This window comes from Aquila chrysaetos, chromosome 17, assembly GCF_900496995.4.
Source record: "Aquila chrysaetos chrysaetos chromosome 17, bAquChr1.4, whole genome shotgun sequence".
Lineage (NCBI taxonomy): Eukaryota > Metazoa > Chordata > Aves > Accipitriformes > Accipitridae > Aquila > Aquila chrysaetos.
The window spans coordinates 5,943,529-5,957,304 of NC_044020.1; the positions used below are offsets into that span (position 1 = coordinate 5,943,529).

The 13,776-nt window shown below is 36.7% G+C and overlaps 1 protein-coding gene across 1 annotated transcript in view; it reads left to right on the top strand.

The window, feature by feature from the left end:
* Positions 1-13,776, top strand: part of SLC41A2 (solute carrier family 41 member 2) — a 56,573-nt gene that overhangs the window by 34,549 nt on the left and 8,248 nt on the right. The window contains exons 9-10 of the mRNA XM_030041426.2: positions 7,524-7,655; positions 8,636-8,784. Of these exons, the coding sequence (XP_029897286.1) occupies positions 7,524-7,655; positions 8,636-8,784 (281 nt within the window). The remainder of the gene's footprint in view (positions 1-7,523; positions 7,656-8,635; positions 8,785-13,776) is intronic.

Here is a 13,776-nt window from a genome sequence, read left to right on the forward strand (position 1 = left end):
TAAACAATTATATGCTTCTGAATATGCAGCAGAAATGAACTAAGGTGCAGAGCCACCAGATAGAGCCACTTTCATCTCCATTTTTGTTGTATACTTAGACAAAACATTGTGAGATATCTTCTAAGTATTTGCATTTCAGGAGTTACTGCATAATAGCCAAAATGTTGGTAGGCTTTACCCCATTTTATGCATCTTGTAGAATGGAGGTTCTGCAAATTAATTGCGAAAACACCTGAAAATCAAAAAAGCTTTGCAGGCTTTACGTATAAAAACTTGCCTTTGCAGATGGTTTGAAGCAATACTCTTTAAGGGTAACACAAACCTGTTGTAATATTTCTTACTCTTTGGCTGTACATATTGTAAGAGTATTTGATATCTGGAGGGAATAAGTGTAGATCAAGGAATATGAGAAGTCCATATGAGAAAACTTAACACAAAACTTACTGAATATCTGTTGTCTGGGAGATGAAGGTTAAGCTTATGTAATATATTCCCCCAACCATACCTTTTTTATCTATTAATAGGATAAATTGAGTGACATTCAGGTTTTTCAGAGAGCTTTAGTTGTAAGTTGTTTTGGAGCATATGGAAAGAAAATACCCAGAAACCATTCCACCTCAAAAAAAAAAAAAAAAAAAAAAAAAAGCATGTTTTAATAACTATATATTTTAATCACTTATAGCATAGTTGTACTGTCAGATTTCACACAACAGACTAGTGCTTTGATTAGAAAGTAACCATTGCCTCAGACAGTTGAGCATCTGAAATTTTCCTCTGTAAATTACAAGGGAAAACATTAGTGTACCCGTAGGGTAGTAGAGTAACAAATTAATTTTTCTGCATCCTGAATTGGAAAGAATGTGATAATCTCAGAAGGCACCTATACTGTATGAGAAATGTATAATTCAGTCTTTATTTTGGCATGAAAAAGAAGGAGGGTTTTGATTTTGGATATTTACTTCTGATGCATTATTGGGTGATAGTTTTACTACTTTTTCATTGCTAACCTGTACATGTAAATCTGCATATTCTATGCTATTACAGACGTGTGTGTTCCTTCTTTTAAGTCTTACTTCTAAATTTTTTAGATTTCAGTACTCGTTAGTTTTCACAACACAACTATATCCAGAATATTTTCATTTTTTGACAGTCAAGGAACAATTTTTTATTAGGCATAGGAAAGAAATGATTTATGAGTCAAATCAAACATAAAATGTAATAGTTTGCATATATAATGTTGTCTCAAAGACTTCTCTTAAAAAAACATTCATATAGGAAAAGCTAATAATTTCCAACTGTTTTTCCTCAAACATTTTTAAGTATTAAAAGAAATGCTACGAAGTAAAAAGGAAGTTAGAAGAAATATGGATGAAAAACACCCATAAAAAGGTAGCTAGTTAAGCTAGGCTTCTAATCTAAGTATTTCACTTGCATAAAACATGATTTTTTGAAGTTAGTGGTAGAGAGGTCAGAGCAAAAATTGATGTTGAATTTTTTGAAAGATAATACTATTATTAAAAAATTTAGAGCTTTTTTAGCTCAGTCACTATTGTAACAGATTCTTTTCCGCCCTTTTCATTTCATTTTTATAATACAGATGACATCCAAAAGCAAGTTGTTGTTGAACTCCAAAAAGACAAAACTATTTTGAACTATGGATTGTGCTCAGGAGTATGCAAAAGTGAGAATCTTCTTGTCTTCCTTCTCTTGATAGATTTACAAGAAAAATCATGTCTCAGAAATGGACATGGTACTCCAGGTGTGGCCTCACCAGTGCAGAGCACAAAAGAAGCATCACCTCTTTTGGCCTGCTGATGATGCTTTTCCTAATGCAGCCGAGGATGCTGTTGACCTTTGCCATGAAGGCGGACTGCTGGGTCATGGTCAACTTATTGTCCTCCAGGACCCCTATGTCCTTCTCTGGAGAGCTGCTTTCCAGATGGTCAACTCCCAGCCTCTACTGGTGCATGGGGTTATTCCTACCCAGAGGCAGGACTTTGCATTTTCTTTTGTTGAACTTCATGAGATTCTTCTTGACCCAATTCTCCAGCCTATCCAGTTCCCTCTGAATGGCAGTACAACCCTCTGGTTTATGAGCGACTCTTCCCAGTTTTCCCTGGAAAATGTTACCCTGTTTATCAAAACATGCAGTATAAGAGCTGAGGAAAAAAACAGCCCGGTGTGTTACCCGGAGCACTGGATGGTCTCAGACTAGTCTGCAACAGCAACACCCATCCAGCTTCCCTTAACTTCTGGTTTTTTAGCTGTAATGAGGGTTATGAGACACAGATTTACTTTGACATATTCTTTAATATGCATTGATGTAAAGTACTTTTAAAGCGGTTTTCTGAATAGCATGGTTACTTCTATTATTAGAAAAAAGTCCTTTTTCCAGATAATGATTAACAGAATCACGCCCGTAGGCCTGTTCACAAATACATGACATGGTTTTGGCTCTACTTTGAATATGGTTTTCTGTGCCTCTTAGACAAAAAAGAACTGTGATAACAATTTTCAGAAGTATTCTTGCATAGCCCTTAACTGGCTCGATAAAGTGATGAGGTTTTCAATTTTCTTTTAATGTTGTAAGTCAGCATGACATCCTTCACACTTTAGCAGACAACATCTCTTCTGCTTATTGACAAAGTAGCACTCTCTTATTGAAGTTAAACACATCTGCTGTTCTGAGAGAAATGCAGTAACAGTTACAGGACTTTACTTTTGAAAGACATTGTTTTCCTCTGTGTTGTAGTTCTCATGAGAATGAAAAGAAGCTAACAAGTTAGTCTTTATTATAAAGTGTTTGCTATACTGTTTTCCGGGAAAAAAAATTTCTGACTTAAATGTTCATGGAAACAGTCCTCATATATGTCTACAGAGATTTTCATAATATGAGCAGTTACTGAGCATATGATCATTTTATGCATTCAGAAGACGCTGAGAAGCTATCAATTTTGTGTATTGACATCTTGTCAACCTACGCAGTTTTATCTGTTTTGTGCTTCTTGCAGGGATCTGATTAATCTGATACTGCTGAGATAACTTCACATGCACAGTAACTGCTGTTACAGAACAAACTGAGTATCTCTGTACATGTCGAAGTGATTCATTCAATGCAAGCACAGCTTTATATAAATCATTCTATGACCAGCAGAATAATGAAACGTGATTCTGTGCTGATTTGTATCCCGAGTTTTTAGAGCACCAGATAGCCCTTTCACCGCCCAGTGTTCCCTATGTCCTCGTGCCCCTGCAATACCTGCTGCTCACAACATTCTCTCCATTCTCCCTCTGCTTTCCACAACATCATCGTTCCTCTTCTGTGTCACTGAACTACTGGCTGAGCAAGAGGCATCATGCCTAGCTCCAAGCTAGGTGCTGACTGGCCAGCTGGCATGCTTATGCTGTTAACTATACAGCTCGTATTACTGCCTTTCTCTCACTGAGGGCACAGGTTTGAATCTTTCTCTTTATTTACCTAGCCACCATTTCCTGTTTGTTAGCTTGTTTAACCATACTTGGAGGTGGTTAGTATCTCTATCCTGGTGTCAGACGTGGTTGAAATTGGCCCAAAGGTTCAAAAATAATTACAAGAAAGAATTGGTAGATGAATGGACAGAACTGAAAGACAGTGTGACTGCTGCTGTCCATCACCATATGTTGTTGGCTGGTTGAGACTGAGCAGGATGTACGGATTCGAGAAGCTTTTTACACTTCAGTACACCTGCCTATCTTCTATGAGTTAAACACATACCACTGACATTAGATTACTGAGATTCAGACTAAATGAAATTTAAAATAATTTTGCTTAAGATATGCATATTGCATTTCCAGTTAGCTAAAATAGATTGTATATGTTCAATTCAGCTGTAATTAAAATAGAAGAGAGAATGTTACACCTCTTGAAATCACACTCCACACTGGCTGTTTTGGTTAGCATATCAGCTTCCTTTGCAGAACAGATAACACCTCCTTTTACCAGTGTCCCGTGGCTGGCCAGTTTGATTTAGAATCACTTTTAATACTTTTCAATCATTTTTCTTGTTATCTACGTGCATACTTGGGGCATGCTTTCTCTAAACGATGGTTATAAAAGTAAAAAGATTTGTGATTAATAGCTATCCATCAAAGGATTGACAACCAATCTTATACCTTCTTTCATAGACTTGTCCATGTCTCTGTTATCCAGACAGCTTTTTTATCGCCATTTTAAATGGGCAAATTTCCATTTTCCTTAATTCTTTTCTTTCACTCAGTTTCCCTTGTTATTAATTAGGGAAAGAGGTTCAAATCACCTATCATATTTCTGATTGTCTGAATTTGTTGAAGCAGATAATTATCAGTCACGAGAGGAAATTGCATACATCCTAGGAAATACTTAAAATCTATTTCTTTTGTGCCAATGTGGTTTATGGTTGCATTGCTACGAACCTCAAAACATACCTTGAAAACCAGCCCTATTTACTTCTATCTTTTATTTCTTCTTGTAGTGCTATAAGAGATATGGAGAGTGAGAGAAGAGTTCACTAATTTTTTTCTTTTAATATTGTTTTGAATATATCAGTTATTGCAGTTGTTAGCCTGCTTGTAATTATGCAGATGGCTTTTATCCCCTCTCTTTTAAGCAGAAACGGTTTTGTATTTTCTAGTCATATGGCACAATCCCCAGCTTTGTAGCTTTACTAAGAAGCAGTTTTACGTAACAGCTTTTTTGTAATTCAGTCACAGAAGTTATCTGATCCCTATCCAAATGTAGTGCATTGATCCTTAATTTTATTTCTGCCTCCCTTTCCATACCTTATTCTCATTAGTCAGAAGTCTCAAACTTATTGTTCTCAATCAAAGGACAGACTTTGGACCCTACTTAGATTGGTTTTAATCTGTTTAAACCTCTTTTGTGGTTTAGACAAATCCCTTATTTTACTTCTCTTTCTGTAGTTCATCGGAAAAAAAGCTACTGTTGTTTTAATTTTCTTTGCAAACACTGACTCAACCTTTTGGTAGTTCATATTTTGTCTCTGTATCTCCTGACTGGGAAGATGCAGATAAGTTTGATGAACAGTCCTTTCTGCTAACTCCATGATTTTTTTCTAATACCTCATTCCTGATTTGTATTTGAAGATTTTTGCTTAAAAGTCCTGCTTCCTTGTTAGGTTCAGCCATTAACTGTCTTTAAGCAGTGGTGAAGCAGGAAACCTTCTTTGAGTTCTCAGTATTAGATCTTTGTCCTAACCACTCTATAGTCACCAAAAGGATTTGGCAAATAGTGTCTTCTGGTGACCACAGATACTTGTTCTGCAACCAGACAAAGCCCTAAGCATCAGATAAACAAATCCATTCAACTACAATAAACAAGGGCTTTCTCCTTCTGAAGTGGAGACAAGATCTGCATTACTTCTGCCTAATCATATCTTCTCAGAGAAACCCATGGCTATGTAAAGCATTGGGAGAAAAACAAAAAAAAGCATGTGCTTGATATGCAAGTAGACAACTCTAGAGTATAACAATAGGAGAATTTTATGCTAGTGCCACTGCATTCTGTAATGTAGATATAACAAGCTGGTTTAGTTTTCTATTCATTGAAGTAAAAATTCATAGAACATAGAACAGCCTAGGTTGGAAGGAACCTCGAAGGATCATCTGGTCCAACCTTTTGTGGGAAAGGGAGCCTAGACGAGACTATCTAGCACCCCGTCCAGTCACGTCTTGAAAACCTCCAGTGGTGAGGACTCCATGTCCCTGGGGTGGTTGTTCAATGAATGATCGTTCTTACTGTAAAAAATTTATTTCTTACGATGTGACGAAAGCTCTTCTGGCGCAACTTGTACCCATTTCCCCTTGTCCTCTCCATGTGGCTCCTTGTGAAAAGAGAGCCTCTGTCCTCTTTGTATCTGCCCTTTAAGTACTGGAAAACTGTGATGAGGTCTCCCCTGAGCCTTCTCTTCTCCAGGGAGAAAAGACCTAACTTCTTCAGTCTTCCCTTATAGAGCAGGTTCTCCAGCCATTTGATCATCTTCATGGCTCTCTTTTCAACCTTCTCCAGTCTGTCCACATCTTTCTTGAATTGTGGGGACCAGAACTGGACACAATACTCCAGGTGCAGCCTGACAACTGCTGAGTGGGATGATCACGTCTATCTCTGCTGGTAATGCCCCCAATTTGCTTTCGTTGCGGGAGCAGTGCACTGCTAATTCATGTTCATCTTGTCCACCAGGACCCCCAGGTCCCTTTCAGCAAGGTGCTTCCCCAGCCACACAGATCCTAGCCTGTACTGGGCTCTTTGGTTATGTCATCCTAGGTGCAGGACCTTGCACTTGTCTTTGTTAAACTTCGTACTCTTCCAGCCTGTCCAGGTCTCTCTGTAGGATGGCTCTCCCTTCTGACATGTCCATCTCACTACTCAGTTTAGTGTCATCAGCAAACTTGGTAAGGGTGATTTCAATCCCATCATCCAGGTAATTTATGAAGATGTTGAACAGTGTGAGGCCCAGTATCAATCCCTGATTTCTTAAAAAAACATTCATATAGGAAAAGCTAATAATTTCCAACATTGGAAAAAACATTGATCACCACCCTCTGAGTGTGACCTGTTAGCCAATTTCCTACCCATTTCACAGACTACCCAACCAGCCTGTAACTTGCCAGTTTGTCTAGGAGGAAGCTGTGGGAAACTGTCAAATGCTTTGCTGAAGATAGGTGTGACATTTGCCCTCTTCCAGTCATCAGGGATAGCCCCTGATCTCCATAACTTTCCAAAGATTATAGACAGTGGCCTTCTAACAATGCCAGCCACTTCTTTTTGCATCCTAGGGTGGTTTGTTTCATAGAAATCTTTTTTCTAATGGGAAGTATATCAACAGTTGTCATGAGGAAAGTAGAATCTCCATCACTACCATTCTTTTAAAAATCAGTAATTCAGCCACTTGTCTTGTCCTTTCAACCTGAATTATGAATGCCAGAAAACTATAGTTAGTCCTGCTCTGTGGCAAAGGCGAATGGATAGATTAGCTCTTGAAGTCTTTTCCAGCCCCATGTGTGAAGTCTGTGATTCTGTGTGTGAAATCTGCATTTATGCTTGTGGTAGTGAGTGCATCTGCTTTGCATCATTTATACTTGCCAGCAATACTGACCTAGGAAGGTAATCCAGCAGTGGCACAACTATGTAGTGCTTCTGTTGTTCTAAGAGGTATTTCTGAAGAAGAGGGAGCAATAAAAGGGAGCTTCACCTATGAGAAAGCATCAGATTGAGCCTTTTGGAGGAATCTTTTGCACTTATGAATTAAAACTGATGTCCAAATATCCAGTGATATACCAAATTTTAGCCCAAGTTTTTTGACTTATTTTAATGCTTGGTGTTAGCCTGTCTATAATTAATATACATTCTAAAGATGTTTCTCTTTTTGACTTTTGTATGTAGGGGACTGTGGTAAACATAGAGGAACTTGTTACATTTGCAAAAACATTGCCTACTAGAGGAAAAAAAATAGTTGAAAATTTACCACTTGTTCCCTTTTGTATTTCAGGTATTGGTGGTAATCTAGTAGCTATTCAAGCTAGCAGAATTTCTACCTACCTCCATTTGCATAGCATTCCTGGAGAGCTGCCAGAAGAAGCCAAGGGTTGCTATTATCCATGCAGAACTTATTATGGTACAGGTATGTATTAGTCAGTTAATTGTTAAAACGAATGTCTCATGTCTCCTCTTTTTCTCCCTGTATGCCAGACTGTACCACCAGTGAAAAATGGCAACAAACTGAATTTGTTGTATGCAATTCAAAGGCAGCAGAGGCTTGGCAGTTTCCTTTGCCTGCAGCTGTTTGCCGGTGAGAATCACAAAGAGCTCCCTGCAGGAGGTGGTGCGTAGAGAGAAACACAGAGAAAGGTCTAATCCTGGCAAGGGTGGAAGACAGGGACTGTTGAGGCGGGATGCTATGGTACCCACTCAGAAGGATTTCAACCTTCATCTTTCCTTAGCTTGTTTACCTGCTCCTAACCTTTGTCATTTAACTCCAGAAGTTCAAACCAATTTCCTGTTAGGATGAAACTTTATATATAACATTATTATTAAGCCAAGTCCCTGCTTTCCATTTCCCATTTGCCTTTTTCTTTCTAGATTCTTGCTTCACAGCTTATTCCTCCCCCGTATTGCCCCCTTTCCTAATAAGGTGGTAACTGTGGTGAAATGTGATGTGTAGACAGCATGTATTACACTTTCATATTTATGAAATGAATTGGAACAGATGAGAAAGTGGTAGATGTGGGAATACTTTTTAGAAATATAAGGTACTTCTGAGGATGTCTTGAATATGGTGTCCAAAACATCTTCTTTCCTAGGAAGGCTTTAGGAGGTCATTGCAGCTCCAAAGAATTAGATGGTATTACATGAGTACAGAATGAAAGCAGACAGTTTGCACCCTCTTCTGGAAAGACCCTGCTTAACTTTTCTGGCAGACACTATAGGTGGCTTTTTTCCCCCTATGAAAAACCTCAAGGAGTCTTTTAGCAGAAAATAATGCCTGCTGTTCCACAATAGTCAATGCTGTGGAATTCCAAAACTGCTTTTTATATTAAAATTAATAAAAATCTGATATAGTAATTGAAGAGCTTAACGAAATTTTTTATTTTTTTATTGTAGGAGTAAATAACAAATCAGCCCAAGTTCTGCTTCTTTTGGTGATTCCTGGACACCTGATTTTCTTGTACACTATCCACTTAATGAAAAGTGGACACACTTCCTTAACTCCTATCTTTATAGCAGTATATTTGTTTGCAGCTCTGCTACAGGTAAGAACAAGTACAACTTGAAAACGCTGGTATAAAATCAAGTTCTTGAAGAAAATCATGTTTTATCTGATTTCTGAAATCTCATGAAGGTGTGGGTTAATACAGGCTTCCAGCACTGTTTTGAAGTAACTGATTATCTCTACAGCTTACACAGGTGTATCTGTATTGTGAGTGCTTTTCAGAAGACACTTGACTGCATTATTTCCCAGTCATGCATCTTGCGCTTTCTCTTTCACATGCTTCTTGGAGCCATTGCATCTAAAACCCCCATCATTTTAATCAACTAGAGGGGAGATGGAGAAAATGAAAAGTAGCATTTATGAATAATGAATACATCAAGGAAACTCTCAAAGAAATCTCCGAAAGTGGTTCACGTTACTGTTTTAGTTAACATAGTTAAATATGCAATAGATAAGAATGTTATGGCTTGCTTGGTGCAGTCTTAATATTTATGAAAGTTGAAGTTACTCTGACAGCGATCGCTGTACAAGAAATTGTAATTGCATTAATTGTCAAACATTGGTACCTTATTTTGGCTGGTCTTACCTAGTGGCCTGTTCACACCCAGCAAGGGCAGTTCCTGAGAGATGCCTTTTGAAATAGCAATGTCTAAAGTGAAATAATTTCACTTAGAGAAATCAGTAATACAAAATGAAATGTTTCCATTAAATCCACAGCCAATTTTTAGCTAAAACCTGGCTGAATTAATTATAATGTTTCGTTGTACCTTAAAAACAAAAATTAACTGTTCATGTTGCACAATAAAAATACAGGTGAAATATCCGTAAGTTAAATATACATACCGCTCCTAAAATTGTGACCAATTTAGTTTTAAAATACAAACAAAATTATAAACAGTCAATCCTTAATAAAAATTATAATTTTTAATGTCCTTAATTGTCTTTCTGTGTTTATCACACTGCTATTTCAATGAAGATAGGTTTCAAAAACTGTTACTATTTTAATTTCATATGAGAATTCTATACTTTTTTAGTAGGATATAACTGGTAACATTTCAACCTTTGCAAGTGAGAATGTCATACTAAAAGTTACAAATCGCTTTTCATTTTCCTCTTACATAATATTCCTAGTTTCCAGCCTTATCATTTGTTTTATAATGTGTTTTCCTGAGGAAACAATGCTATACCTTCACTCTGTCTGTTCTGTCTGACTGGCTGTCCTTTCTAATAACTTTTGAATCCTTTGGCCCATCTCAGTCAAGTTTTTCTAAGTCTCAGCTCTCTCAGTGATACTATGTTTCTACAAGCTTAATAAAAACAGGTTGGGGAGAGAGTCCCTGTTAATGCCTCTGCTGAAGGTAAGACAGCAGTGTGATTGCAGCCATTATTAGACTTCAGAGATTTCACATGGGAATCAGCCTGAATTCATAAATCCATATGAAATCCATCTCCTGCTCACAGAACTGCAATCATAATATGTTTAGGGATACAAACCTTTTCTTCAGCAGCAAAGGATACGGTAAGATGTGAGAAATGCAGAAGTTCAGCTGAAAACCAAGTTAAGGCATTAGGGCAGGACTTTCAGATTACACAGTAATTCAGACCCAGCATCAGCACATATACACGTGTAAAGTTCATTTTTATAAATTCAAGGTCTGATTAGAGTATTCAGTTTTGCAGTCATGCACCTCCATTGCAGTCCGTAAGGCCACACCTGATTTTCTTGATTTTTCACCTATAGAGCAGACATATAGCTTTTTTTCTTTTCTCCCCACTGCCTTTTATAGATTATTTTTTCCTCTTTATCTTCTGTCTTTAACCATAACAGGCAGTTTGAGATGTATTCACTTTGAAACTGAGTAACAGTATTGCACACTGTAACTTTTCATGGGTCTTGACAGATTTACAATTTGGAACTCCATGTTTTTTAACACCTTCTGAAAATATTTAATAGAGTCTTTTCCCCGTTTTAATTATTCCGGCATTTTTCTAGTAGTGATTATTGTAGTTTTGCATACCTCTAATTAGAGGAGATTTAAAATTTTGAGAGAGATTATTCTTGCTCTAACCCTTAAATCTTGAACATATTTTATTTACCTGTTGGTCTGAAGCACTTGCCTACTGCAGTTGTGTGATTTTAAGTTTCTCCTTTCTCAAGGAAAACACTTAATATTTGTACTCATTCCTCTTCCCTTTTTTCAGTGACATCATCTATGCACCTGGATATAGTAAATAACAGTTTTCAACCTGCCATTTCTTTTGGCATAAGCCAACATCTACTATCATTTTTCCAGAATTCTTTTATATTTTTGTCCTCCCAATGAAAGCTTTACCAGTTCTGCTGTAAAGCTAAAAAAACCTCACAGCTAATTGTTATCATTTCAATTATCAACAAAACAAATCCATTTACAGTCTTTTGAGCAGTGAGAGATCTGCATTCTAGGCCTTTTTTATTATACACTGGACATTGCATTTATTTTCACTTTGCATAGAAGGCGTATGAAAATGGATGTCAAAACTTACAAGCCTGCTTGCAGGTTGTATGTTTTATGTTTGAGGTGGTAGATGATAATTTCATGGAACACAGTGATTCCCAAAGGTGAGAGTTAATTATGGTCAATCCTGGGTTTGAGGAGGTTTGATATTACTACTTTGCCCTTTCCAATTCCTTACTTATATTGAGCTGGGGGGAAGAAGGGGTATCTGAATAATGATTATGGCAAGGTACCACCCATTTACACTTTTTCCACTATGTTAAAAAATTAATGCTAAATTAAAAACAACAACAACAGCAACAAAGTGAATTTTCTATCTTTAAAATTCAAGTGACTATTGTAAGATGTTAAATTCTTTAATGACATGTTTTACAGTGGACTGAAATAGATTGTTAATTAACTTCAAGATCTGTTTATTATCTCTGATTGTCCAGCTCTGTGTTTGTTTAAAATAGAGAGGAAGGGGTTAGGGAAATGACAAAAGTAGAACTAAAATGTTACAGTAAGCTGAAAAAAAATCAAGGAAATGTTAATACAAAAAGCCTTGAATTATGACTTTTATATTTCTCTCTTCCTCTGTCAGTTTATGCTATTCCACATTATCTCTACAGTACATTTGTAACATATATATCAATTCTATTTGGCATTTTAACAAGACTTTTTCAGATTGCCTGTAAACTTCAATATTCTTCTTCCCAAAGTGGTAAAATGGAATTTATTTGCATTGCAAGCTCTATACAATATTACTGAAGTTCCAATCAGATAGTTATTTTCATTTTCATCCAATTCTGATACTTTCATTGTTTGATTTTTTGTTTTTTCACCACCCATGCCTACCAGCCTCTTTCCTCTCTTCTCCCTCCCTACCTGTTGTTAGATATTCTCTCCCCAGCATGTCATTTAATTGAAATATTTATGGGAAATAAGTAATTAATATGAGATAATGTACATTAGCAATAGAATGATTTAGTTATTATTGACCAAAAATATGCTATGTAGTAAAACAAAGTACAGTTTCACTGAATATGTAGTTGTTTCTAAAAATCATTGATTAAGATATTTTAAATAATATGAGTAGCCATTATAGTGATCTGCATTCTCTCTGCTTCTCTATGAACAAAACAGTTCTGCATTTCTAGGCTTAAGAAAATCCAGAAAGTGTTTTATTTTCTTTTATTTTAATATTCCTACCTTTAATAGTACAGTTGTTTCTGTTCTTTAAATAAGTACATATTCTCGAAATGTTCTTCAGTTAAATTTTAAATTGGTTCTATTGAAATCCAAGGGTATACTCCCTTTAACTTTAATGGGGCTAGGATTTCACAATTATATTTTCATAAAGAAGGGGAAAACTGCACAAATATTTATATTAATCTTTATTCAACTAGAACTTTTAGGCTTGAGTTCAAAAGGTCTGAATTAGCTCTGTAGTGAAGAGTCTGTTCTGTGTTTATGAATGGCAGCACCAGGGAAAATAAAAAAAAAAAAAATTATGAGGAAGGTATAGCCTGAAAGTATGTAGGGTACTTCACATAATGCAGTGTACACTATCTGGGCAAGCCAATGTGCATTAATGAAAACCAGTATATTGATTTTAAATGTGTTTTGGATTTGGTGACTGACTTCTATTTAGGAAGAATACTCTTGAAAATTTTACAAAAACAAGTCACACACAAGGACATACCAGTATGCTACGTGCAGTTACAATCTGGCATAGTCACACACAAGCACATACCAGGATGCTACATGCAGTGACAATCTGGCGTTTGACCAACAAAGAATACGTTAATTGAAAAACAGTCCTCCTCTTATACCTCACAAAGGCCCAAGTATTTTTTAACTGTATGAGGCTATGCACTGAGCAAAGTTTCATCCTCTGTCTTGTCAACCTGCAGCGGAAGGAGAGCAGCACTGGAATTGCCAAGCCATCAGTCCTAGCACAGGGCTCAGCATTCAAAGGCGGTCTCTGTTCTGCATGTTCTCACTGAGCCAGTAAAACGCCCTCTTAGGAATTTTCACACCTCCTAACCAAATCTGAGCACACAGTTACGTTAAAGACTCAGGGAATAAACAAACAATAGGAGATTCCCAGAGCTATTACCAAGCAAATAAGTAATTCCAAAATACAGTCCTTCTTACCCAGTGAAGGTCAGATGTCTACTGCTGTGAAGTAACTTTTGCAGTACTTCAGGGCTGTTTGGGGCATAGAAAACGAAGAATTCAGCAGTGCTCATAATGACTTCCTGCTCACATCAAAAACATCTTGGATTTCTCACTAGTGTGAGGATTCTAATGATGGTATGGGTCTCTTCAATGTGGAAAAATAACTCATGGGGTATAATGTACATTACAGAGAAATAAGGAAGGTTGTGTTTAAAGAGAAAATATTGATGCATTTTAAATACTGCTTTTTCTAATAGGAAAAGTTACTTCCAAAATGTAGAGCATATAGCTGCTAAAGAGACTACATGATTCAAGGAAATATGGAAACTAAGGTCCAAACCTGGACAGTTCTGCATGTTCAGTGCTTTCTCATT